This window comes from Thalassophryne amazonica, chromosome 1 (genome assembly GCF_902500255.1).
Source record: "Thalassophryne amazonica chromosome 1, fThaAma1.1, whole genome shotgun sequence".
Lineage (NCBI taxonomy): Eukaryota > Metazoa > Chordata > Actinopteri > Batrachoidiformes > Batrachoididae > Thalassophryne > Thalassophryne amazonica.
The window spans coordinates 130,624,758-130,651,731 of record NC_047103.1 but is presented as its reverse complement, the minus strand read 5'-3'; the positions used below and the strand labels follow the sequence as shown (position 1 = coordinate 130,651,731).

Here is a 26,974-nt window from a genome sequence, read left to right as displayed (position 1 = left end):
TTACTGGTTGGTGGTGGTCTGGGAGCAGGCACCGTCTCTACGGGGATGGGGTATTGGGGGGATGGCAGGGGGAGAGAAGCTGCAGAGAGGTGTGTAAGACTACAACTCTGCTTCCTGGTCCCAACCCTGGGTAGTCACGGTTTGGAGGGTTTAATAAAATTGGCCAGATTTCTAGAAATGAGAGCTGCTCCATCCAAAGTGGGATGGATGCTGTCTCTCCTAACAAGACCAGGTTTTCCCCAGAAGCTTTGCCAATTATCTATGAAGCCCACCTCATTTTTTGGACACCACTCAGACAGCCAGCAATTCAAGGAGAACATGCGGCTAAACATGTCACTCCCGGTCCAATTGGGGAGGGGCCCAGAGAAAACTACAGAGTCCGACATTGTTTTTGCAAAGTTACACACTGATGCAATGTTAATTTTAGTGACCTCCGATTGGCGTAACCGGGTGTCATTACTGCCGACGTGAATTACAGTCTTACCGAATTTACGCTTAGCCTTAGCCAGCAGTTTCAAATTTCCTTCAATGTCGCCTGCTCTGGCCCCCGGAAGACACTTGACTATGGTTGCTGGTGTCGCTAACTTCACATTTCTCAAAACAGAGTCGCCAATAACCAGAGTTTGTTCCTCGGCAGGTGTGTCGCCGAGTGGTGAAAAACAGTTAGAGATGTGAACGGGTTGGTGGTGTACAGGGGGCTTCTGTTTAGGACTACGCTTCCTCCTCACAGTCACCCAGCCAGCCTGCTTTCCCGGCTGCTTGGGATCTGCTGGGGGGCAGCTAACGGCGGCTAAGCTACCTTGGTCCGCACCGACTACAGGGGCCTGGCTAGCTGTAGGATTTTCCAAGGTGCGGAGCCGAGTCTCCAATTCGCCCAGCCTGGCCTCCAAAGCTATGAATAAGCTACACTTATTACAAGTACCGTTACTGCTAAAGGAGGCTGAGGAATAACTAAAATTTCACACCCAGAGCAGAGAAGTGTGGGAGAGACAGGAGAAGCCGCCATGCTAAACCGGCTAAGAGCTAGTAGCTGCGCTAAGCTAGCGGATTCCTAAAAATACACAAAGTGAATAATGTGTAAATAATTTAGAGGTGATTCAGCAGAGGGAGTACTTTAGTTAAGGCATGTGAAGATTACACTGTGAAACAAATCGTTATCTAGTTATCTAGATCAATCTAACTATGCAGATTAAACAGCTAACAGATACAGCAAAACACCGCTGTGCTCCGGAAGTGATACAATACCGCAGAGAGAGCCAATCACCAGTAGAGGTGAGGGGGAGAGATGGGGCATGCGTCATGAGTGCTGATGAGATGAGATGAGTTTGTATCAGTCAGATGAGTTTGTATCAGTTTCTGTCAGTGTGTGCATAATGTATGGAGTTGCCTTGACAACATCAGACTGACTGTCAGGGAGGGCAGAACATAAGAGGGCAGCCGAATAGTTCACCAAAGCTGTAGAAATTCTTCTGGCGGAAAACAGCGGGGCATTTTGACCTTTGGAGGCTGATCAGCCTGCCATGTTTAGGGTTGAGAAGAGAAAGCACATTTGCAGCTCCTCTGACCAGCCAAATCTAATTTATGAGCATTCCCTATTCTCCGACATCTTCCTTTGCAAGGCTTACATTTGCTCTGAGATGTTATCCAGCTTATGTCTGAGTTCAAGGGTTAACATAGTCTGAGAATGTATCGCCTTGCCCAACTCATTAATCATGACAGACAGGTGAGGGGTCATGTTTCAGGTAGCAGCCGTCTTGCCAATTCTCCAGTAGGTCAGGCAGCACATAAACCAATAAATACCAGCCCTCCCACAATAAAACCAAATATAAATAAGTCTTCAATGTCCTCCACAGAGAGTGGTGCCAAGCACGCAACATGCCATTTCTCCCAGGCGTTGAGAATATAGCCCACAGCGTAGGTTCCATCTGGGTATGCAGAGTCCCCCAGCCCTGATTTCCTTGTTGAAAAATAGTGTCAATATCATTCAGAGACCACCTGATCAATTCCGTGGTTAATCCAATATAGTTTGAAGAATTCACAGTCCGGTGAAGTAGGGACTTTGAAGGTTGGAGCAGAGATAGAGGAGGAGATGCGACCACCCTTACTGGAGTCCCAAGCCCTAAAAAAGATCTGATACTTCATGTAATCACACCACCACCTTGAATGCATCTGTCATTCCTACTGTGCGTTTCACTGCTGTCACACTATCCTTGTACATATCCTGCACCACCCTCACTTACTTCTCTGCCACTTCAGACTTCCTCAAGTAATACCGCAACTGTCATGCTGTCATAGGCTTTCTTTAAATCCAGAAACACACAATGCAAGTCCTTCTGGCCTTCTCTATACTTCTCCGTCAGCACTCTGAGCAAACATTGCATCTGTGGTGCTCTTTCTTGGCATGAAACCATATTGCTGCTCACACACCCACTCTTTTCTATGACTTCATGCTGTGACTGATCAGCTTTATGCCTCTGTAGTTACTACAGCACTGCACATCACCCTTGTTCTTGAAAATTGGAACCAGCACAATTCTTCACTCCTCAGGCATCCTCTTGAACTTTCGTAGGAATCAAAGCAGTAAACAAAATAAAAGAATCTTCTTCCTCTTTCGGCTGCTCCCGTTACGGGCCGCCACAGCAGATCAGTAGTTTCCATCTCACCCTGTCCTTTGTATCTTTCTCTGTCACACCAACCACCTGCATGTCCTCCCTCAGCACATCCACAAACCTCCTCTTTGGCCTCCCTCTTCTCCTCCTGCCTGGTACATCCATCCTCAGCAACAAACAAAATAAAAGAACAAATATCAATAATAAAAAGTACACCACAACAGTGCACACAAATCCCAAATTAAAGAGTTGATAATGCAGAAAAAAGGTGTGACTTGTATGCATTTGCGACTCATATGTGTTTTTCCTCTTCAAGAGCCATTTTTTTTAACAGGCACAACTTATAGTACTCCAGAAAATATATTCAGTGTTGATTGTTTGAGCCACTGGATGCGCAGACATGTCTTTCCTGCTTCAACAGTTTCATTTAGAAATTCAATGTGTATTATTCTACCTGTACATAACTTTTCCACAACCAAACGTACATCTTCAAATTAGGGATGTCCTGAGAACTAATACTTCGGGACCAAGTGGATTCGAAAATTCTTCAGATATACTAGTTTTTCTTTTGTGTTGGTAGTGTTGTTGGTACAGAAGTCCCAGTTTTTCCACAGCTGTCATTAAATTCCAACCACAAACACAACTGCTGGTCCAACAGAAATGGCACCTCTGTAACTTATTAACAAGAAAAACATTGGAAACAAATAGATCTAGATCTGGAGTGAGTTTCAATTCATGATACAAATGTGTTCATGTGTGCTAATGTAATGTTACTATAATTGTAGTGCTGTCCTGACCGCCCTGCATCCTGTAATCAAAATATAATGTTTGTGCTTTCAATAAACATATCCAGTCTGTAGTTACACATCAGACTTGAATAAATCTTGCAACATGACATCTGTACAGTGTACGAAGCGTGCATTATTTGAGCCCAACTATGTCATGAATCAGCACCTCACTCGAACCCAGAAGCAGATTCAGGGACAACTAGCTGTAATGCAATGTTATCTTTGGTAATAAAAATGAAAGCTGGCCAAAAAAAAAGTCACACAGTGGTGTTAGATATGATAAGATTCCTTTTAAAATCCCTTGTAATTAATTGTGAGGAATTGACTCAGAATTTTGCAAGACACAGAATTCTGTCTTTCTGTGTGGCTCCACTTCCAGAAAGATGTCGATTCAACTGACAGGACTCAAGTCACGAAAACTGGTGACAGAAACAGGGAGGTTTCCTGATGTCATATCACATAATTCCACCAAAGTGATGCCACTGTCTTTGGTCAAGTGATAATCTGAAAACTGATACAATCCTCAAAATGAAGCTTCATTTGAACATGCCCCCAGTTTGACACAAGCCTCGGTGCTTTAGTCACATACAACATCAATCAATCAATCAATTTTTTTATATAGCGCCAAATCACAACAAACAGTTGCCCCAAGGCGCTTTATATTGTAAGGCAAGGCCATACAATAATTATGTAAAACCCCAACGGTCAAAACGACCCCCTGTGAGCAAGCACTTGGCTACAGTGGGAAGGAAAAACTCCCTTTTAACAGGAAGAAACCTCCAGCAGAACCAGGCTCAGGGAGGGGCAGTCTTCTGCTGGGACTGGTTGGGGCTGAGGGAGAGAACCAGGAAAAAGACATGCTGTGGAGGGGAGCAGAGATCGATCACTAATGATTAAATGCAGAGTGGTGCATACAGAGCAAAAAGAGAAAGAAACAGTGCATCATGGGAACCCCCCAGCAGTCTACGTCTATAGCAGCATAACTAAGGGATGGTTCAGGGTCACCTGATCCAGCCCTAACTATAAGCTTTAGCAAAAAGGAAAGTTTTAAGCCTAATCTTAAAAGTAGAGAGGGTGTCTGTCTCCCTGATCTGAATTGGGAGCTGGTTCCACAGGAGAGGAGCCTGAAAGCTGAAGGCTCTGCCTCCCATTCTACTCTTACAAACCCTAGGAACTACAAGTAAGCCTGCAGTCTGAGAGCGAAGCGCTCTATTGGGGTGATATGGTACTATGAGGTCCCTAAGATAAGATGGGACCTGATTATTCAAAACCTTATAAGTAAGAAGAAGAATTTTAAATTCTATTCTAGAATTAACAGGAAGCCAATGAAGAGAGGCCAATATGGGTGAGATATGCTCTCTCCTTCTAGTCCCCGTCAGTACTCTAGCTGCAGCATTTTGAATTAACTGAAGGCTTTTTAGGGAACTTTTAGGACAACCTGATAATAATGAATTACAATAGTCCAGCCTAGAGGAAATAAATGCATGAATTAGTTTTTCAGCATCATTCTGAGACAAGACCTTTCTGATTTTAGAGATATTGCGTAAATGCAAAAAAGCAGTCCTACATATTTGTTTAATATGCGCTTTGAATGACATATCCTGATCAAAAATGACTCCAAGATTTCTCACAGTATTACTAGAGGTCAGGGTGATGCCATCCAGAGTAAGGATCTGGTTAGACACCATGTTTCTAAGATTTGTGGGGCCAAGTACAATAACTTCAGTTTTATCTGAGTTTAAAAGCAGGAAATTAGAGGTCATCCATGTCTTTATGTCTGTAAGACAATCCTGCAGTTTAGCTAATTGGTGTGTGTCCTCTGGCTTCATGGATAGATAAAGCTGGGTATCATCTGCGTAACAATGAAAATTTAAAGCAATACCGTCTAATAATACTACCTAAGGGAAGCATGTATAAAGTGAATAAAATTGGTCCTAGCACAGAACCTTGTGGAACTCCATAATTAACTTTAGTCTGTGAAGAAGATTCCCCATTTACATGAACACATTGTAATCTATTAGACAAATATGATTCAAACCACCGCAGTGCAGTGCCTTTAATACCTATGGCATGCTCTAATCTCTGTAATAAAATTTTATGGTCAACAGTATCAAAAGCAGCACTGAGGTCTAACAGAACAAGCACAGAGATGAGTCCACTGTCCGAGGCCATAAGAAGATCATTTGTAACCTTCACTAATGCTGTTTCTGTACTATGATGAATTCTAAAACCTGACTGAAACTCTTCAAATAGACCATTCCTCTGCAGATGATCAGTTAGCTGTTTTACAACTACCCTTTCAAGAATTTTTGAGAGAAAAGGAAGGTTGGAGATTGGCCTATAATTAGCTAAGATAGCTTGGTCAAGTGATGGCTTTTTAAGTAATGGTTTAATTACTGCCACCTTAAAAGCCTGTGGTACATAGCCAACTAACAAAGATAGATTGATCATATTTAAGATCGAAGCATTAAATAATGGTAGGGCTTCCTTGAGCAGCCTGGTAGGATTGGGACTGGTTGTTTGTTGGACTGATTACTCTGTGTTTTGACCTTTGCCTGGCCCTGCACTCTGAATAAAGAACTTTGTACTCACTCTGCGGTCTGGATTAAAAGAATCTGTGTTTTTTGTGTGTTCTTTCAGTGCAGGGAGGGCAAACCTGCATTTCGAGCGTTCCTGAAGCAAGTGGACAGGACTCTTGCAACACACATGTTGAGGTAAACTGCACATTGGTGCACACATACTCACAGATGCATGTGAGGGAATGTGGGTTTTTGATTTCTTTAGTTTTCATCACTGCCAGACTAAGTTTTAAAGATACAAAGAATAAGAGGATTCTGTGTTGCATGTTTTGGTCCATTTTGTTTTATAGACGCCTGTTGCTAAAGGTGGAAACATGAAATTATTGCTTGGTTTTGATGACTGTCAGTCTGTGTCAGCAAGCAGGGTTCAGAAGTAACAGATTACATGTAATGTGATAATTACTACCAAAAAAACGTACCTGCACTCCACTACATGTACTGCATATATGTTATATGTGCCCATGCACGTTGGCACTGCATTTTTACCCAAGGCCAAAATATGACCATTTGGTATTGCAAAGGCATTGCGTCAGTCTGTCCTTCTGTCTGGGCTCAGTCCTATTACTACCAGGGTCTTCACATTCACAGGGAACATTCTTGGGACACAGACCTTGGACAAGTTCAAAGATGGCTAACCTTGAGCTGTTTTAAGAGGTCAAAAAGTGACATTCTGTTTCCTATTGTTATGCTCAAATGGCTCACAGCATGAATCATGCAAATCTGCTTTTTTTTGTGTGTGTGTGTGTGGGGGGGCTGTACGAATGTCTGTCCCGTACGAATGCAGCTGGAATTCTGTTTAGTTTTGTTTCTTTGTTTTTTTTTCCCAATTCGTGTGATTTGTACAGCATTCATGCTCTTGTGTGACGGGGCCCTTACATCACATTCATTACTTTAGTTACATTTGTAGCAGGTAATTAGTAACTGTTGGACTATGTCAGCAGTTTAAGGAAGTGTATAAATATATTTTACATACTCTATATGTGTGAATGTGAAAGATGCAGATTCATCCACATAGATGTTAAATCAGTCAAATCAGTTGTGAAATGCATTGTGTAAATTTCAAAATAGTTGCTGTAAATAGCTATACGATACAGGCCTGGAAATGTGATAACTGCCAGGCAGCTTTCATCTTTCTGTCATATTGTACTAAGGCCGATATAGTTCCCAAGGCCCATTGTGCCGGTGCTTATCTCCAGGTACTGTAACATGTTGCAGATGAGACTCTGCCACTATGATCAGTCAAAGCTCGTATCCATTTATAGTTGAGGGGACTGAGACAGCGCTCACTGGGCTGGTGCTTATCTATGGTTTCTGTAGTGGGAAGCAGATGAGAATCTACAGATGCGACACACGCTCATTGCAGGTTATTCCCCAGCTAAGGCCAGTACACACTTACAGTTGGATAGACTGGAACACAACAGATGCAGGGTCTTGTCCTGGTAACCTTATGTGCAACCCTAATTCCAATGAAGTTTGGACATTGTGTGAAATGCAAATAAAAACACAATACAGTGATTTGCAAATCCTCTTCAACGTATATTTAATTGAATACACCACAAAGACAAGATATTTATTGTTCAAACTGATAGACCTTTTTTGTTTTTGTGCAAATATTTGCTCATTTTGAAATGGATGCCTGCAACACATTTAAAAAAAACTGGGACAGGGGAAAGAAAAGACTGGGAATGTTGATGAATGCTCAAAGAACACCTGTTTGGAACATTCCACAGGTGAACAGGTTAATTGGAAACAGGTGAGTGTCATGACTGGGTATTAAAGAAGCATCCCAAAAAGGCTCAGCCATTCACAAGCAAAGATGGGGTGAGGATCACCACTTTGTGAACAACTGCTTCAAAATATACTCCAACAGTTTAACAACAATGTTTTTCAATGTTCAGTTGCAAGGAATTTAGGGATTCCGTCATCTACAGTCCATAATATAATCAGAAGATTCAGAGAATCTGGAGAACTTTCTACACGTAAGCAGCAAGGCCGAAAACCAACATTGAATGCCCGTGACCTTTGATCCCTCTGGCGGCACTGCATTAAAAACTGACATCATTATGTAAAGGATCTTACCGCGTGGGCTCAGGAACACTTCAGAAAACCATTGTCAGTTACAGTTTGTCACTACATCTAGAAGTGCAAGTTAAAACTCTACCATGCAAAGTGAAAGCCATACATCAGCAACATCCAGAAACGCCACCACCTTTTCTGCGCCCAAGCTCATTTGAAATGGACAGACACAAAGTGGAAAAGTGTGCTGTGGTCCGATGAGTCCACATTTCAAATTGCTTTTGGAATTCATGGACATTGTGTCCTCCGGACAAAAGACGAAAAAGACCATCCAGATTGTTACCAGCACAAAGTTCGAAAGCCAGCATCTGTGATGGTATGGGGGTGTGTTAGTGCCCATGGCATGGGCAACTTACACATCTGTGATGGCACCATCAATGCTGAAAAGTACATCCAGGATTTGGAGCAACACATGCTGCCATCCAAGAAATGTCTTTTTCAGGGACGTCCCTGCTTATTTCAGCAAGACAATGCCAAGCCACATTCTTCACATGTCACAACAGTGTGGCTTCGTAGTAAAAGAGCGTGGCTATGAGACCTGCCTGCAGTCCAAACCTGTTGCCCATTGAAAATGTGTAGGCTCATTACGAAATGCAGAATACGACAACAGAGACCCCGGACTGTTGAACAACTGAAGTCGTACATCAAGCAAGAATGGGAAAGAATTCCACCTACAAAGCTTCAGCAATTAGTGTCCTCAGTTCCCAAACAATTATTGAGTGTTGTTAGAAGGAAAGTGATGTAACACAGTGGTAAACATACCACTGTCCCAACTTTTTTGCAATGTGTTCCAGGCATCCATTTCAAAATGAGCAAATATTTGCACAAAAACAATAAAGTTTATTAGTTTGAACATTAAATATCTTGTCTTTGTGGTGTATTAAACTGAATATAGGTTGAAGAGGATTTACAAATCATTGTATTCTGTTTTTATTTACATTTTACACAACATCCCAACTTCATTGGAATTGGGGTTGTAGACATTCCTGCTGTTCTTTCAGATCATCAATTCATCCCCTGTGCCAGAGATCCACTTGTTCCGCAGTATTGCAGTATAACTGCTAAAGTGAGGTCTCAGGCTTGATCTGACTTTGTTTATGCAGCCTGCAGGAATTGCTACTGAGTCCAGTGTGGAGGATCGAGGAGTATGTGACTTTGCTGCAGGCGCTGTCATTACACACACACCCTGGCCACCCTGACCACACCCACCTGTGCTCCGCCCTCAGCACACTGCTGCAACACAGAGAATTCATATACAAGGTACAAAAGCTACACACAGTCAGTGATCTCACAGTGGTGTTACACAGGTTTGAATGTGCAGTCTTATACGATAGCTAAATATATCACTATCATTTGATTGGTGGATTCTGAGTCAAGTGACATTCCCATTGCATGGCTGATGTCACCAAGCAGTAAGCTTTGGTGGTCTCAGATGAAGCCCACCCAGAAGAAGAAAAGGTTGTACTTCCTTGACTGGCTGCTTGAACCTGGCTCTAAAAGCATGTTAAAATGTCCAACTTTGAAGCAGAAATAAACATGTTTACAGCGTGCTACAAAAAAATGGTTTTGGTCTCTGTAGGTAGTTTCTCTAGGTAGAGCATGAATTTTTTCAAACTTCTTAGTCTAATATATTTTAAGCTACAAAGTCATGCATAGTTAGAGGCAAGGTCAGTTTGAGTGACAGCTGTTGCGTCAAGTTTTGACTGTCATAACGTCCATAACAAAGTCCGCGAGCAGCAGCTGCTAGCTGTTGTGGAGGGCTGTGTCTGTTGTTTAGAGCATTTTATCACAAATATCAGGAATAATATGGCTTGCAGTGAGGCGAAATGTCTTAACGGATCATCCATGACATCCGTTCTACAGTAGCTGCTCATGCTAAGTGAAATTCTCCTCTTATTTAATGTTGTATGCTATCAGTAGCCTAATCCGTTATTCCTAATCTATTATCATTTAATGCATGATTACTGAGAAAATAAGCATCTCATAACGTTTCTTACCCACACAAAGCAAGTTGTTATGGGAACCACCACGCAGTCCCCAAAAATATAATTCAATAAACACCAAAAACGAGGTTTGTCTGTTAGCTTTGCTGGTTCAGCCTATGGTTAGGACTTAAAGATAGTGACATGTTCAAGCTTCTTTTGTCAGACAACTGAGAAACTCACTCTTTGTCTAGTATATATAGGCTGTGTCTCAATTTAGTGGTCATAAATATCACGACTAGGCCATTCCTATTTCGACGGCTGCTTGTGTAGTGGCCAGCATTCACAGCCTTCTTTCCCCCAAAAACAAAGGATACATCAGGTGGATCCTTCATGGCCAAAATACTTGCAAAAAAAGGGGTGTCTAAAAACAAGATAAAAATCCTAAATCTGAGGGAAAAGGTACTCAAAACAAGTGAAATTATCTAAGCATGCAGCAAGAAAATTTCGCTTGACAAGATTCTTGAATTAACATTGTTAAATCTAGAGCAGGGGTGGTGGCCAAGTGGTTAATGCGCTTGGTTTCAGTGCAGAAGGTCCCGGGTTCAAATCCTACCCCTGCCACATTTCTCCATGTAATGTTTAGTTGTGTCAGGAAGGGCATCCGCCGTAAAAACCTGTGCCAATTCAACATGCAGATCCACCTTGGATTTGCTGTGGCGACCCCGAGTGCGGACAAGGGAGTAGCCGAAAGGACTTATTAAATCTAGAAATAAGCATGTTGAACGCTTAAAATAAGAAATTAACAAAACAAGATAAATTATCGAACACTTCTAAATCAAAGTTGTTGGGTTTTTTTCTTGGTAAGAACCAAATAATTTGCAGTGCTTATGAGCTCTGCTTTGCTGCATATTGAAGGTGCAAAGCTGCATATGAACACTGTGTTGTGTTTCAGTTAAAGCGTAACTCGGAGAGAGACAAACTTTTGGAGGAAACCCAGCAGCTGATCCGAGGCTGTCCGGTAAAAACACAACACAAAATCTCCCCATATATCATCCAGTTTTGTTACCACCACCCTTTCCCCTTTTTCTCACTGTCACTGTTTTTATTCGAGTTTCTCCTATGTTTTAATATACCATGTGTTGTGACAGAAATTACATTATATTCATATTTCTTGGAAATGCTACAATTCCTGATGTGGCGTGTGGCACAGTTCATACTGGACATAGTTACTTTGACTTGCCATCTTTGGCTCTTAAATAAAATGCTAACTACATTCAGCGTTAACACATGTGGTCAAGTGTTAGCAGCCAGCATGAGCATTAGCACATGCAATCACCAATGGTTTATGCTGTCATTTAGCAGTTGACACTAACCATGGCTGCAGCTAACAAGGTTTGCCTTGTTTTCAGGCCCGCTTGTCAGATGGATAACTATGTTGAGTATGAATTGGGATATACTTACAGTCATGGTAATTCCTGGAAAATTCTCTGGTTGTGCATGTGCAGAACCTCAGTGAAGGAAGTAGGCAGCTGATTTTCACTCAGGATGCTGCTTTGATGAGGACCCCAGACGAAAGTATTCCAGAGTCACTCAGGTTAGTTGTACTTGAGAAATTTTTACCTACTCACAGTTGGTTTTTGTATCAACATCATCAGCAGAGCTTGAATGAAAGATTTCCTGCAAAACAGAGAAATCCTGCAAAACAGAGAAATCAAAGTTTGAAATACAGTGCATCCAGAAAGTAATTGTTATGCTTCTCTTTTTCCACATTTTGTTATGTTGCAGCCTTTTTCCAAAATGACTGAAATATTTTTTTTGCTCAAAATCTTACACACAATACCCCATAATGACAGTATGAAAAAAAAGTTTTTTTATTTTGAGATTTTTGCAAATCTATTAAAAAAAACAAAACAAAACTAAGAAATCACATGTGCATAAGTATTCACAGACTTTGCCATTAAGCACAAAATTAAGATCAGGTGCATCCTGTTTCCACTAATCACTAAAACTTGAGATGTTTCTACAGTGTAATTGGAGTCCACCTGGGCTAAATTCAGTTAATTGGACATGATTTGGAAAGGCACACACCTGTCTACATAAACTGAACATGTACAAATTGTAAATAAGGCAGTCGGATCTTTATAATTCATGTAAATAACAATAAATGTATAATTATATAATTTTATAATATATATATATATATATATATGGAGAGAGCGAGAGAGAGTATGCTTGCACTGGGATACCAATTAAACAAGTGCTAATTATAAAGAAGACAATAAGATCTTAATAATTAACGTAAATACCAACTGTATACCTGTAGATATGTACACACAACAACAAATCTAGCACCGAAATCAGGACGAGAAAAACAATGGACTAGAAGATAGGCTAAACATTTTAACTAAAATTCACATTAATAACAAATAAAAGGGTTGAGTTCCTCTTCACCTAACTGACTGAATAAAAATGACTTAAACTGTATTTGAAAACTTACCTTGTTACTTATGGCTAACGTGGACCTGTTTTAAGTTTTTTTTCTTCTACAATTGATGAAAGTGACAAATGTATCTTGTGCCTGCCCCTGGCTTTTCCCTAGTCCTCCACCATCGGAATTTTGGGATAATGCTGGTGACAAACCAACCAACACACATGGATGAATTCATAACCTCTTGCTGTAGGTAAAAGTATCTTGTGTTTTCCAAACACAATATATGTGACAGAGGCCAGCAGGACTCACTGTGCATATGGTAGTCAGTAAACCTCACTTTCCACTGTCAAAAGATGCTCTGGTCACGGACACCAGAGCCCATGGGTTTTGGCATCCTGGTTAGAGCACCTGCATCCCATGCCGGAGATTGTGAGTTTGCATCCCGAAAGTGGAGTGCGTGAATAGTGTGAGTACATCAGCATATACACAACGCAGAGGTTAAATAGGTAATAGTGGATGCACGTGGAATTGTTGGAAGAGTTCTGATTTAGCAGTGTGCTCTTTACTCCAAGTTATTTGTGTTCCTTGCGTATTTGAGTAAAGACGCACTGTTTAAAAATTACTGACAGTTGCAATTTGCTTGACTGACAGTCCCCTCAGCTTCAGTAATCTTTGGATAGGTATGTTCCTGAAATCTCTGAAATATTACTGTTGAAAATGTGATTCCATGTAGAAAGAAACTCAAAATAGAACTCTTCCAGGCTGTGCAAGCATCATATTGCTATGCACCAATATGGGTAATGACAAAACCCTAGGAGTGTCATGGTAAACAGAAATCACACCTCTGTTTCAACATCATGATTCTGTACAAGCTCAGTTTTTGAAAATTCTTCAAATCTTGTACAGTAGCTGCAATCTGTGAGCAGCAGAGAGCTGCCATCAGACACTCTGTTACTGTGAGACAAAGTGTAAGTATAAACTTTTTTCAGTAAATGTTTTCAAGTTGGATTATGCTTTGTAATGAATTTACTGAGCAGCACGTTTTTTATGTCATGCGACGTGTCGAGCCAGACCGCCTTCAATATTTTGTTCACTTTAAGTTTGTTTCATTTTTACACAAATGATGGCATCTCAAAAAACTTCACTCTGTACAGATTTGAAATCACTCTTTGCAGTGTCGCTATTCGCCAGCCATCTCATCTGTGAAATTTTACAATAATTCATATAAAACATCAATTATTGTCATACATTGGTGGCGTTGTCTGTCTAAACTCGAATGACTGAACTGATCTCAAATGACCATGGGACAATGATTCAGCACAAATACGGATCAGTATGCTTTTGCTTTTAGGTTTAAGTTCCTGTTTTAAGGAATGCTGGACCATTGGGTTCTTTGTCACCTCCCTGACTGAGGCCCTTCTATTATTGCTCAGTTTAGACAGGCGGCCAGCTCTAGGAAGAGTCCTGGTGGATCTGAACTTCTTATATTTACAGATAATGAAAGCAGCTGTGCTTATTGGGACCTTCAAAGCAGCAGAAATGTTTCTGTACCCTTCCCCAGAATTGTGCCTTGAAACAGTCCTGTCTCGGAGGTCTGCAGACAATTTGCCTTTGACCTCATGCTTGGTTTGTGCTCCGACATGCACTGTCAACTGTGGGACCTTGTATGCAGACAGGTGTGTGTCTTTCCAAATCATGTCTACAAGCGGACTCAAGTTAAGCTGTGGAAACATCTCAAGGATGATCAGTGGAAACAGAATGCACCTGAGCTCAATTCTGAGCTTTGTGGCAAAGGCTGTGAATACTTATGTACATGTGATGTCTTAGTTTTTTATTCTTGACAAATTTGCAAATTCTCAAAAACTTTTTTTCACATTGTCATTATGGGGTATTGTCTGTAGAATTGTGAGTAAAAAAATTAATCTCATCCATTTTGGAATAAGGCTGTAACATAACAAATTGTGGAAAAAAGTGAAGTTGTGTGACTTTCTGGATTCACTGTGGGGCAGCTGGCCTTCAACAGAGAAGCTGATTGTTCCTAACACCAGCAACATCTTTCTTGGAAATTTCATTGATATGATTTGTCATAAAACCACACATTGTAGTTGAGCTATATATATATTTTATAACAGTAATACAATGTTACAATATTTCTTAAATTGTTATTTTGCAAAACTGTCTGGGGTCCAAGGCAATGTTATTTGGGCCCATTAGCGCTGGGCCCACTGTTTGCCATTAACACAGTTTCTAATTTAAGGTGCTAATTAGAGCTATTGTTTAGTCACTAGCCTATAGCAGTCAGCCTCTCGGTAGGTGGGGTCTGGTTAGGTTAAAAAACTCCAGCTTTTGTTGGCTTCTGGTTTATTCTTCTCTACAAGAGTCAAGACAGAAGTCAGACTACCAGAGCAAGAATTTTAGCTGAGGAAGCTTCTGTGATTTGAAGCGAAACGTACGTCAAGCAACCCAGTCCAGTCGAAGATTCAAGCTTCTCTACTATGGAAACCACCTGGACAACTGAGAGCCTACACAGAAACTTTCTTATTTAATGCTAAATTAATTATTATGATTGCTGTTATCTTTCCTTGTGTGTTTGTATAATTAGGATGTACGAGCATGTGTCTGACGTGGGTTTGTTCCTGTTTACTGATGTTTTGGTGTTGACGCGGCGAAGTGTCCGTCATGTACCGTTCACGCTGGCTCAGCAGAGCACACACTCTTTCCTGGCATCTGCGGCACTCAGTGGGCTGACTGTCAGAGAGGTCACACACTCACGCTGTGAGGACCCACACTACATATTGCACCAAATCACTGGGAAGCCACAGATGAACCATGAGCTGATGTCTTGTGTCTCTCTGCAGATTGAGCCATGCCTTTGTCCTGGAAGTCCTTTTGTTCGTGGGTTTGTGCCACAGAAAAGAGGTGAGGAGAGAGAGTGCTTGTGTTAGTGCTGCGATCAGCCATACATGCTGGCTGTTGGCGGCTCAAACTGACAACACAGACATTATGGACCAGAAGGTTTGAATCCTGATACAGTTTGTAGCAAAGTTTGGGCACCCCTGATAATTTCATGATTTTTCCTTTATAAATCATTGGTTGTCTGGATCAGAAATTTCAGTTAAATATATCATATAGCAGATGAGCACACTGATATTTGAGAAGTGAAATGAAGTTTCTAGTATTTACAGAAAGTGTGCAATAATTATTTAAACAAAATTGGCAGGTGCATAAATTTGGGCACCCTTGTCATTTTATCGATTTAAATACATTTAGCACTAATTATTGGAACACAAAATTGGTTTGGTAAGCTCATTGACCCTTGACCTCCTTACACAGGTGAATCCAATCATGAGAAAGGGTATTTAAGGTGGCCATTTGCAAATGTTTCCCCTCTTTGCATCTCTTCTAATGAGTGGCAACATGGGAGCCTCTAAACAACTCTCAAATGACCTGAAAACAAAGATTGTTCAACATCATGCTTTAGGGGAAGGATACTAAAAGCTATCTCAGAGATTTCGGCTGTCAGTTTCCACTGTGAAGGATGATGAGAACAGTCATACTCATCCCAAAGCTCTGTGGGTTGAATATGACTGGGTTGACTATTGGTTGACTATGATTCTTTTGACTGATCTGTCTCTTCCTCTGCTCCTCACAATTCCTTTAGCTTATTTCCAGCAAACTTCATATGTGGATGACAGTCAGGCCAAGAATTGTACATAAAAGGTTTGTTGTACCAAAGGTCAAGGTCATTGAGTCAAAGGTCGAAATGAGGATTTTTCACTCTGATGTTCACCGTTTTTAGGTGGGTTTCAGAATTGCCCAACAAGGTCAAATTTGTCAAAGGTCAGTTATTGAGGGCAAGGTCATGTCTTGCAGATGTACACAGCAACAGTGCCCATCTTAAATTAACACTGGAACGTTTCTGCTTGTATCCACTCTTTTCAGTGTTAAATTAACACTTTTTGTCCCATTGGTGTGAAATATGGGGGGATAGGGACCAGAATGTCCATCTGTCCATCTGTCTGTCCAACCGTCCGCTTTCGATATCTCAAGAACCAATTGACCAATTTCATTCATATTTAGCATATAGGTGTACTTGGGTGATGACCCGGCATGAGTCAGTTACTGTGATCCTGGGGTCAATTTCAAGGTCACTGCGTGATATTCACGATATTGTCATTGCCACCTTCATTAGCTGATAAAGTGGATCTTGAGATCCACTTGATCAGTTTCATTCATATTTAATATAAGGGTGTACTTGGGTAATCCCTTGATACCAGTCAATTATTTTGACCTTTGGGTCAATTTCAAGGTCGCAGCGAGATATTCAAGATATTGTCATTGTCACCCTCGTTAGCTGATAAAGTGGATCTTGAGATCCACTTGATTAGTTTCATTCATATTTAATATAAGGGTGTACTTGGGTGATCCCTTGATACCAGTCAATTATTTGAGGCTGTTAATTTAACACTGCCAGTGTTAAATTAACAATTCAAAGGTGTTAATTTAACAATGGAATGAGTGGACATATCGACATTTTTTAGCGTCAACATTTCCTTTATCATATTTATGTTGGTAAAAATTAAGGTCAAGAATTTTATTTTCAACCTGATTTGGACCAAATGTCAAGGTCAGCCAGAGGTCAATCATTTGGGTGAAGGTCAAGATCATTGGGGTCAAATGCCAGATTGCTGTAGCCCTTACGGCCTTCATGCCCACAGGTACAGTTACTTACTGGCTGTGATTCTTTAATGGTTAATTCAGTGCTTAATTCAGTATTTTTGGTAAACTCCATAAAAGTCAGCACTGTCAGTACTTCTTGATTTCAACTCCACTGTGGTTTTGTACTTAGGCAAAATTAAAAAGATTGTGTCACCATCTAAAAGTCATAGTAACTTCAGTACACATCCATCCAGGGGAGGTGATGGTCTAGTGCAGTGGTGTCCAAACTATTCCAAACTATTAACATCCCTTTGAACAGGTGGGATGAGTTCATCAGTGAAATCACCTGCTGGAGTCAGTGGCTACAAAGAAAACCTGCACCCTCTCTGCCCTTTTTGGAATAGTTTGGACACCACTAGTCTAGTGTTAATGCGTTTGGGCTTGAGACCAGAGGATCTTCAGTTCAAATCCCAGCTGACTGGAAAATCACTACGGCCCTTGGGCAGGGTCATATGGCAGGTATATAAATGCAGTCCATTTACCATTTCCATTTATCCACAAATCTGAACCAACTTTTGCAAGAAATTCAGCAAAAATTAACCCAGTTTTCAAAAAATCTACTTTGTCAAGTTGCTCTTTGTGTACATGCTTTACGGGCTGCTTTGCTTTGTGTGTTCCACAAAGCAGGAAACTGTTGTCATGTCTGGAAGCTAAAATAGAGGAAATGTCACTAATTTGTTTTATATTATAACAATAAAGAGAGTATCAACCTGACCCCCCTGGTATTCATTGAAATATTGTACAGAAAAGGACATGTGCACTCCTGTTATCAGTTTTGTGTGTGTGTGTGTGTGTGTGTGTGTGTGTGTGTGTGTGTGTGTGTGTGTGTGTGTGTGTGTGTGTGTGTGTGTGTGTGTGTGTGTGTGTGTGTGTGTGTGTGTGTGGACTCAGTATGTGCATTAGTTTGTACTATTTCTCCATTGCTACCAATTTATACAATTGTCTTAAATACATGTGGCTCCATTAGAGGCAATTCTATTGTACAAGATATAAAAAGTCTTTATTGATACCCAAAAATCACAAATGTTACATCGATGAAATCATCACAGTCAAGGAGCTGCTTTATGACATATTAGTAATACATTTTTATTTACATTATTGCCATTTATTTTAAAAAAATGTATGTGCTACAATCATAGAAACTGATGAAATTGTTGTACTGTCTGTTACTCACAGCACATATCATTAATCAATAGAAAGACTGACAATTCAAATAAAATGTTCATTAATAACACCATATAGCTAATACTCTTGTGTTACGCTTTAGCTTTTAAAACCTATTTCAATCACAGTAACCTCTTCAAACAAATCTGTACTGTACTATAATGTATCAGTAAACAGTTTCACCACAAATATCACTTGTGTTTTCTAGTTTTCTGAGCACCTGTGATGGTTTAGACGTAATGGAACAATTTTCTTTTTTGAAGCTGCAATTATTAGAATGGTCTAAACTTCAGTCTGTGTCGATTGTATCATTCAGAATTTTAGGCCCTGCTTCAAGAAAGTTATTTAAAGGTTAGCTGCAACGTAGATACTGTCACCAAATGGTGATAGCAGGTAACTGAAGGATTCACTAAATGACCCCTGACATCACAGTCTGCGGCTGATTAGGTTTAGGTTGGTGCTGGTGGCTCCTGGTGGCTCTTTCCCAGAATGCACCTTGGTTTGGAGCCCCTGGTTGGGTGTGGTGCTGTTTGTCCCTTTCTGGAAGCTGTAGCCCTTTGGTTTGGGGATTCTTGTCGGCCCTGGTCTTCGGAATGCTTCTAGAGGTATCTGCAGGACAAAAAGGTAAAAATGGGAATGCTGTAAAAACCATGTCAAATTCAATAGTGAGCAAAACATCACAGAGTAAGGAATTATCACAAATGGACTGTATGTATAAGAGCGGCTGCTCTGTTTTTGGACTTTGTGCACAGCAGGAGAGAATAATTTACTTGCAATACTCGAGCTTCATGCATTACTCTTGTAGACCACTAGATGATACCGAAACATATGTTATGGACTGAAGTTTTCCAAACTCCATTGGAGGGTTTTTCAACTCCAGCTGTACTTTGTTCTAATTTCTTGTAAAAAAAAATTGTTTTGGAGGATTTTAGATAACATAAAGTACTGTCTCACAGAATTAATTTTTTTTTAAGTAACAGAAACTTGTTGAAAGGTTCCACTGTGAACAGGAATCAGAAGAACTTTTAGCCAACGCTCCAAGTGACTGCCATGGCAATGCATAACATCCAAACGTACAGTGAAAATTCAACACAGTCACTGTTACATGATATAATGTTCCTGTAAACAAGATTGTTCTCATTATGTGTCTTCTAAAATGTCTTACTGAATATATTGTATATACTCATCCAGTGTCTGCAAAGGTTTGCACATACTTCGACAAATTGCCTATTTTTGTTGTTTTTATTGACATTATGAGTGTATTGCTTGGGTGATGGGTGGTGGTGTTAGTTTTTTGTGACCAAAAAAAAGACATGCACTTGGGGGTGAGGGGTGGAGGAATGACATTTCAGTTCAATCACAGCTCAGTCAATGTGTTCATACATCACTTCTGGAGTGGACCTTGCACAGTGGAAAGTGTATCCTGTTTACAGTAACTTAGATGAGATGTTTCCACAATTAGGAGTAACCTCAGGAACAGCTTGGATAGTCATGCATGTAGTCATTTATAATATATTCAGGATAAAAAGTTATGTTCATGAATAATTTATACAGAAGATATGACTGATATGAGCAATTCTGGAAATTACGGTGCATGACACTGCATTATTAATAAGTGACACTGAGTACATCTCTGTTCCTTTCTGAGAAATAATAGCCCCCACCCTCTTCCTTTCTTCATTATACACACAAAACTAAAATGTACGGGTGGGGAGGGGGGTATACAGGAATTACCTTCTCTGTCTGATTATCTATCTATGAGTGTTATGGGAGGGTAGATGATGGTCTAGTGGTTAATGCGTTGGGCTTGAGACAAGAGGATCCTTGGTTCAAATTCCAGCCTGAACAGAAAATCACTAAGGTCCTTAATCCCCTACTAGTGGGCACCTTGCATGACAGCAGCCTGACATCAGGGTTAATGTGAGGTATTATTGTTGTAAAGCGCTATATAAATGCAGTCCATTTACCATTTGTTATAAACAAAATGCCTACTAAACTGCTTCTTGTATTTCAGCAAAACTTCCCACAGTAGTAGCACATCTTATGAAGATCTGCAAGAAGGAAAATCCTTTGAATCTGACATACTCACTGAATAGATAATTGGACTTTTATGTTGAATTAATGTATCAGAGTATGAGCTTGACAGGTCTGGGAGCACACGGTAGTGCCTCATGTCGCTGCATCCATCACACCACTCAACCGCCACGAGTCCTGGATGCCAACTACTGAAGCAGTCAACTGGTCCATCCCTGTGTCTAAAAAGCAACTGTCTATCCAATGCAGCTAGGTGAAGCGTGGGAGTCCCCTTGGCCTTCTCCAGCTGCTGGGGTCCTCAACAATGAGGCATTTGCATACTGGATTATATCCAGAGAATCTTTTTCTCAGATGAGTTTACCTTATTAACTTTCATTTGACACAAAGTCATTCCAGCAATACTCAAAGATCCTCTGAAGAGACATAGCACTCAAGTCATCAAGCTGGCACCTTAGATCACTCTTTAGTGTCAAAGTATCACAACCATACAGTAAGTCAGGAAGCACCAGGACCACTTCATATGAAGAACAAACTAAAGTGGTACAAGCAGGGTGTGCCTTCTGGAGACATATTCCTGTGCAATATCTGTAGCAAATCCTGTGTCAAGAATCTGCCTCTGTTCTCAAATGAGGGACTTAAAACCATTAGTCTGTTGCCTACTCATCCATCAATTCAGTGGGAGACACATCACCAGGACCCCAAAGACTTGAAACTTTGTTGCAAAATGTGAGCATCCCCTTGGCTTTCTCCAGTATCTGGGGTCCTCAACACTGAGGCACCTGCCTGTTGGGCACTAGCCGGAGAAATGTGTCATATGGCCAAAATGTAGTAGCTGATGCTCCATCATAATGCAAGTGATACTCTTCAGTTTAGTCAAATTTAATGAAGTACCCCTTCATTTGACCCAGTGTCAATCCTGTGGCAGTTCCAAAGACATCCAGTCATCTCCTTAGGTCACTGGTTGTCATCCAATTCTCAACCATATATTAAGTCAGAAAGTAGCAAGACCCCAAAGACGTGGAACTTTGTTCTCTCTCATGACTCTTCATGAAGACAAGAAGTTAGATGCAAGACCATGGTGAATTAATAATCCAAGTGTGAACGGACAATCCAACAAAACGATGTGCTAGGGCAGGAATACAAAAGAGTCCAAAGAAAAATACAGGGGCGGTGTCTAAACAGGATGAAACAAAGGGTTAAATAAAACTATCCTCAACAGTCACAGAGACTATCAACACAAGATACTTACAAATACTATCAGCAGATTAGATCAGTGTCAAACAATGGGCAAACCAAACGGGTAAAGCTGCGACTTAAAAGCAAAATGAATTAATGAACAACAGGTGCATGGAACCTGGGAGGACAGGAACAACAGACGTGATAAACTAAAGGAACACAAGCTGAGTAAAAACTAAACAGACATCAGAAGGTAAGTTGAAATAAAACCTAATAATGAAACACTAGCGTGTTGCCCATGGGGATCCATGGGCTGTAGATTGGGTAGGGTTTATAAAATAGGTAGCTGACATTTTTCAAGGGTGGTAATAAATTACGCGAGTTGAAATGGCATGTCAGTCCAGAATGTTTTTAGAATATTAGACCTCAACAGTTTTTAGAATAACTCAACTCCCTGCTGGAAAGGCATGTGAGTCCAAAATGTAATTAGCAACATTAACTAATATTCGTAGCTTCTCCAAAACTATTAATCCTATCAGCATTCCATTTTGGGATTCATCCTTGACCCAAAATACATAAGCATACCAAACACCAAATGTCAGCTCTGCTCTGGTTATCCCTGATTGAAGTTGTATGCACCAGTGCACGCACAGCTGTTTGTCTTTACTGCATGCAGATGCCTCTAATTTTAGACACAAACAGGGTGGAGATCAAACACTATACACATTTCACTCATGGTGTCAGCAAAATGAGACTGAACTCACTCATGCTAACAGCAACATAACTAAAGTGACGAAACCAACTGAGCAACAAAATCACAATAAATCAGTAACACTAACAACACTGTTAACATGAACCACAATAATATTTAAAACCCCAAACTCCCATGGTGCATTGCAGCACAATATCCATTGTTTATTGGTTAGCTAAAATAACTAATTTCTCCAAAAATATTAGTCTTATCAACTTTCTGTTTTCTCAGCATTCGTCCTTGACCCAAAATGCATAAGCATACCAAATGGCAAATGTCAGCTTTCCCCGGTTTTTGCATGATTAAAGCCATACACATGCATGCACACTCACACAGAGGCCACTTGGCTATTATAATATAGCTAACTTAAGACATACAACCAAAATACAACACCAAGTACACAAAATGCAAAAACAGCTGTGGAACTCAAGTGTAAGTGCAACAACGGAAAAACTCACATGAAGACTAAAAATAAGAAGGCAATCAGAACACAAACTACAACAAGAACTCAACAATAATCAAAAACTAAATCAAAGAACACTCGCAGTCAAGAAACATGGAACTCAAAAGGGAAACGGAGTGCAACATGAAAAACCGAAGAACACACAATGAATCTTAAAGAACAAAGACGAGATAAATTTGAGGCAGGGGAAACATAAGGACAACAAAGACAGCGGACTGATCACAAAGACACAGGAGAGACAGACCCAAGACAAGCCAGAGGACAAACCACAAAAGGGACCCACACAGATGAGACAAGAGAGGACACACTGGATACAAAAGGGGCGTGGGCAGAAGACAAACACATAAATGTAGACAGAAAAAAACAGGACTGAATACACACACAAACAGAAGATGCATGCATTCCTGACAGACGGACACACAAATTATGGGTATCAGTGAAATTGTAACACACACTGTGCATGTAGGAAAATAACTCCTTCAATGAGAGAAAATTTAACAAATTGGACTTTTGTACACTTTATGATGTTAACTTCATAAGTACACCAAATGTTTCTAGAGGAATGGTCTTTAGTGCGAGCCATCCGGGTTCGATCCCACCGCCGTCCCGGCCACAAAGGTCCTGCGGTCACAATCTGGCATCACGAACAGGATGTGGGTAGTCACAGAACATGCTTAAATGCACCTGTGACTTCGGGACGAAGTCAAAAATGGTGGGCAGATATGTAGCAGGAATTCCCCTTTGGCCGACCTGCTGGAGGAGTGGTCTTTGGTGTGGGCAGTCCGGGTTCGATCCCACCGCGTCCTGGCCACAAAGGTCCTGCGGTCACAATCTGGCGTCACGAACAGGATGTGGGTAGTCACAGAACATGCTTAAATGCACCTGTGACTTCGGGACAAGTCAAAAACGGTGGGGAGATATGTAGCGGGATGAAGGTACCGGGTCCTGATTGAAAAGACGTTCCCGCTAGCTTGGCTAACCTGGTAGAGGTATGGTCTTTTGTGCGAGCCGTCTGGGTTCAATCCCACCGCCGTCCTGGCCACAAAGGTCCTGCGGTCACACAAGCAACTTCTCTTTTTCAGGGATGTCCCTGCTTATTTCAGCAAGACAATGCCAAGTCACATTCTGCACGTGTTACAACAGCGTGGCTTCATAGTAAAAGAGTGCGGGTACTAGACTGGCCTGCCTGCAGTCCAGCCCTGTCACCCATTGAAAATGTGTGGCGCATTATGAAGTGCAAAATATGACAACAGAGACCCCGGACTGTTGAATAACTGAAGTCATACATCAAGCAAGAATAGGAAAGAATTCTGCATACAATGCTTCAACAATTAGTGTCCTCAGTTCCCAAACACTTATTGAGTGTTGTTAGAAGGAAAGATGATGTAACACAGTGGTAAACATACCACTGTCCCAGCTTTTTTGAAATGTGTTGTAGGCATCCATTTCAAAATGAGCAAACATTTGCACAAAAACAATAAAGTTTATTAGTTTGAACATTAAATATTTTGTCTTTGTGGTGTATTAAATTGAATATAGGTTGAAAATGATTTGCAAATCATTGTATTGTGTTTTTATTTACATTTTACACAACATCCCAACTACATTGGAATTGGAGTTGTACCTAGTTTTTAGACTTGTTGTAAAACTGAATTATAGTTAGTAGGCTAAGATATAAATCTGGTTATGTTATAGAAACAGAAGCTATGATGTAATATGTTTTAGGTTTCTATCTGAAGTTTGTCTTGCTAGCTAGGTTATGGATTACTACTATAGGAAGACAAATTCATTACTCTACATGCTTTCTAATGGAAACCCCAAACTTAGATACTATCTGTTGTTACCTATTAAAGAACCCTTTAAATTGAAGAACCATTAAAAATCTACACCATGTAAAATAAAACTGCAAATCCCGAAAGTAGGCTAACAATTGAGGCTTTTCAGGTTTCAAATCCCGCAAAACCTTGGAGAGGTTGCCGCACTGCGAGATCTCAGTAACATTGAGAACTGCATTGAGACGCTCTGATCACACTGCACTTAAACCGCTGCACACGGACAACAGCATTAACATCAACAACAACATCGCAACATAAAACTATTTTTATACCGTGCCTAAAACTCTCATTAATATATTATCTGGGTTTTTAGACATTGTTATTGCGTTTGTTTTATGTAAACATGCAAGAATCACAGGCTGTCTCTCCGTTATTTTCAATGGGAGCTGCTGTGAGCTACGCTCGCTTCCTGTCGTTCTGGGAGCAAGTGAAGTTTGCTCTTTGTCTTGATTATTGTTCTTTACAACACTGTTTGCCCTCTTTGTTCCAGACTGATATATATAATATTTCTGAAAATCGGTTTGCGCTTATTAAATTCCACGCAGATTAAATGTAGCAGACATGGATGATTTGTTATAATTGTTTTAGCAAGTTTTCAGGGTATCATGCAGCAGTCTGTTATTAACGTGACAAAAAGCATAAAAAGATTACACTTTGTAGTATAATATTCATTTACAATTGTCATCATGTGGATTCTTTGTTGTTTTGACTGCAGCGACTCTCTGGCGTGCAAGGGATTATGGGATACGTGAAAACCCTGAATAGCTAGATGAACTCCTGTTAATTTAGCCGTTAACTAGCTTAGCACACCTTGCTAGCCAACAAAGCTGAACAAAGCCGGTAACTGGCGTATAAAGCAGAATAGTCTCACTTCACTCTACAATAACGGTCGTAACAACAAATACATGTAACAGCAAATGCAAACAAACGTGTGTATTAACGTTAACCTCCCAAATAGAAATGACTATGTTATTAGCTATGACAAACTAGTGGTGCAGCCGGCTCGATGAGCTAATACTTAGTTAGTAGTGGTAATAAATATAATAATAATATAGCACTGATGTGAAAAAAACAAATTTTGTCTTTTTAATTATTGATTTTCTTTCATAGAAAATACAGTTCCTGAAAATGGTCACTGAGAATGATCTGCAATTACAAAGTGAAGTTCAACAAATTCTAACTTTGGATGCGGTGGCACATTGTGTTCCCACATGCAAGACTCCCAAAATGCATCACATACCTAATATGAATGAGATGAGATGCATGGAAAATACTTTTTACTGCTGCATTGGGAACAAGACATGAGGTTCAAATTCTTTTGACAAATTGGCTTAAGTAATGTCTGGCAAACAAAGTTCCTCGAATATTTAGGAAATTACGCAAGTCAGCATATTGTGTATTAACTGCATTTGTTCTGACTACTCCTCTGCCTTCTAGGAACTTTCTGATAATATAGTTGAAGAAAACTACTTGACAGGTCACTGGGAGTATCAGCTGTGCCTTAGGGATTAGAGTTAGAACTCTGACTTAATAAAAATGCATTTAATCATCACTGTTCCTATACATTTCATGACTCAAATGTGGAGGTTTTTAGCTTTAAGGTTGACAAACTCACATGGGTGTAAAAGTTATGCTCTGTGACGTTTGTCACAGTTTATTATTATGATATGGACAGACTAGTAATTTCAATATTCCGTCCTATCACTTTCTATTTCCGAGCACCTGCTGCCGACAAAGGTGGCTGTAATTTGTAAAATGCAATGAAAAGAAGCCTTGGTGCACAACCCTTAACAATCATTTTAAGTCATTAAATTAATGTTTCTGTGGCATTTTGGGAGGGACTAAAATGAAACAAGAAACCATTTGCAACACATCAGTTTTAGCCAGGGGTGTTTAACCAGTGAAGGAAATGCAAAATGTCCTTTTCTGTCAGACTAAATTGTCAATTAATTGTGTGGACATGGTGTAGCGGAAACAATTCGCACTGCTGTCACCCAAATCGGTTTATTCTTGAGCAGCACATTAAACAGCAAGCATCAGTGTGATGGAGAAAAGTACTTGGAAATGTTTGCAGCGGTTTGAGGTTTTGAGAATTAACGTAACGTGCAGTGAACTGTAAGTTAATATTCATCGGGTATACATTCAGAAAAAGTGGGGCCATGGTTTCGGCGAGGTAATGGCCCAGATAATGTGTAGAGGCTTTACAAGTCATGGCAGCCCTTGGTGATTTTGCACAGAAAGCTCTGCAATGGGCGGATTTGTTTTCTTATAATCAGCAGTGCAGTAGAGTTCAAACTAAGTACTTCCTCTGCTCTGCATGTGCTCTCTGGCACCAGCGTGGTTGTCACCACGGTAACCAACACAAGGTGTTTTTGGTGCTGGGTGGTGCGGTGGGAGAGGGGCCGCTCTTTCCCACTGTTGATC

General features: G+C 40.5%; 2 protein-coding genes across 7 annotated transcripts in view; one reads left to right on the top strand and one right to left on the bottom strand.

The window, feature by feature from the left end:
• Positions 1-15,468, top strand: part of LOC117514207 (epithelial cell-transforming sequence 2 oncogene-like) — a 48,639-nt gene extending 33,171 nt beyond the window's left edge. The window contains exons 16-21 of one of the 4 annotated variants that reach the window (XM_034174559.1): positions 6,038-6,111; positions 9,156-9,312; positions 10,930-10,995; positions 11,483-11,571; positions 15,011-15,183; positions 15,267-15,468. In XM_034174559.1, the coding sequence (XP_034030450.1) occupies positions 6,038-6,111; positions 9,156-9,312; positions 10,930-10,995; positions 11,483-11,571; positions 15,011-15,183; positions 15,267-15,271 (564 nt within the window). In that variant the 3' untranslated portion in view covers positions 15,272-15,468. Of the gene's footprint in view, positions 1-6,037; positions 6,112-9,155; positions 9,313-10,929; positions 10,996-11,482; positions 11,572-15,010; positions 15,184-15,266 lie in introns of those variants that run through there. The other 3 variants (XM_034174567.1, XR_004561834.1, XR_004561835.1) reach the window with 3 other exon arrangements.
• A 2,641-nt stretch (positions 15,469-18,109) lies between these two features.
• filip1l (filamin A interacting protein 1-like) overlaps positions 18,110-26,974 on the bottom strand; it is a 380,097-nt gene continuing 371,232 nt past the window's right edge. For 2 of the 3 annotated variants that reach the window (XM_034174527.1, XM_034174536.1), the window contains exon 6: positions 18,110-18,900. In XM_034174527.1, coding sequence (XP_034030418.1) covers positions 18,718-18,900 — 183 coding nt within the window. In that variant the 3' untranslated portion in view covers positions 18,110-18,717. The remainder of the gene's footprint in view (positions 18,901-26,974) is intronic. The other variant, XM_034174544.1, reaches the window with a different exon arrangement.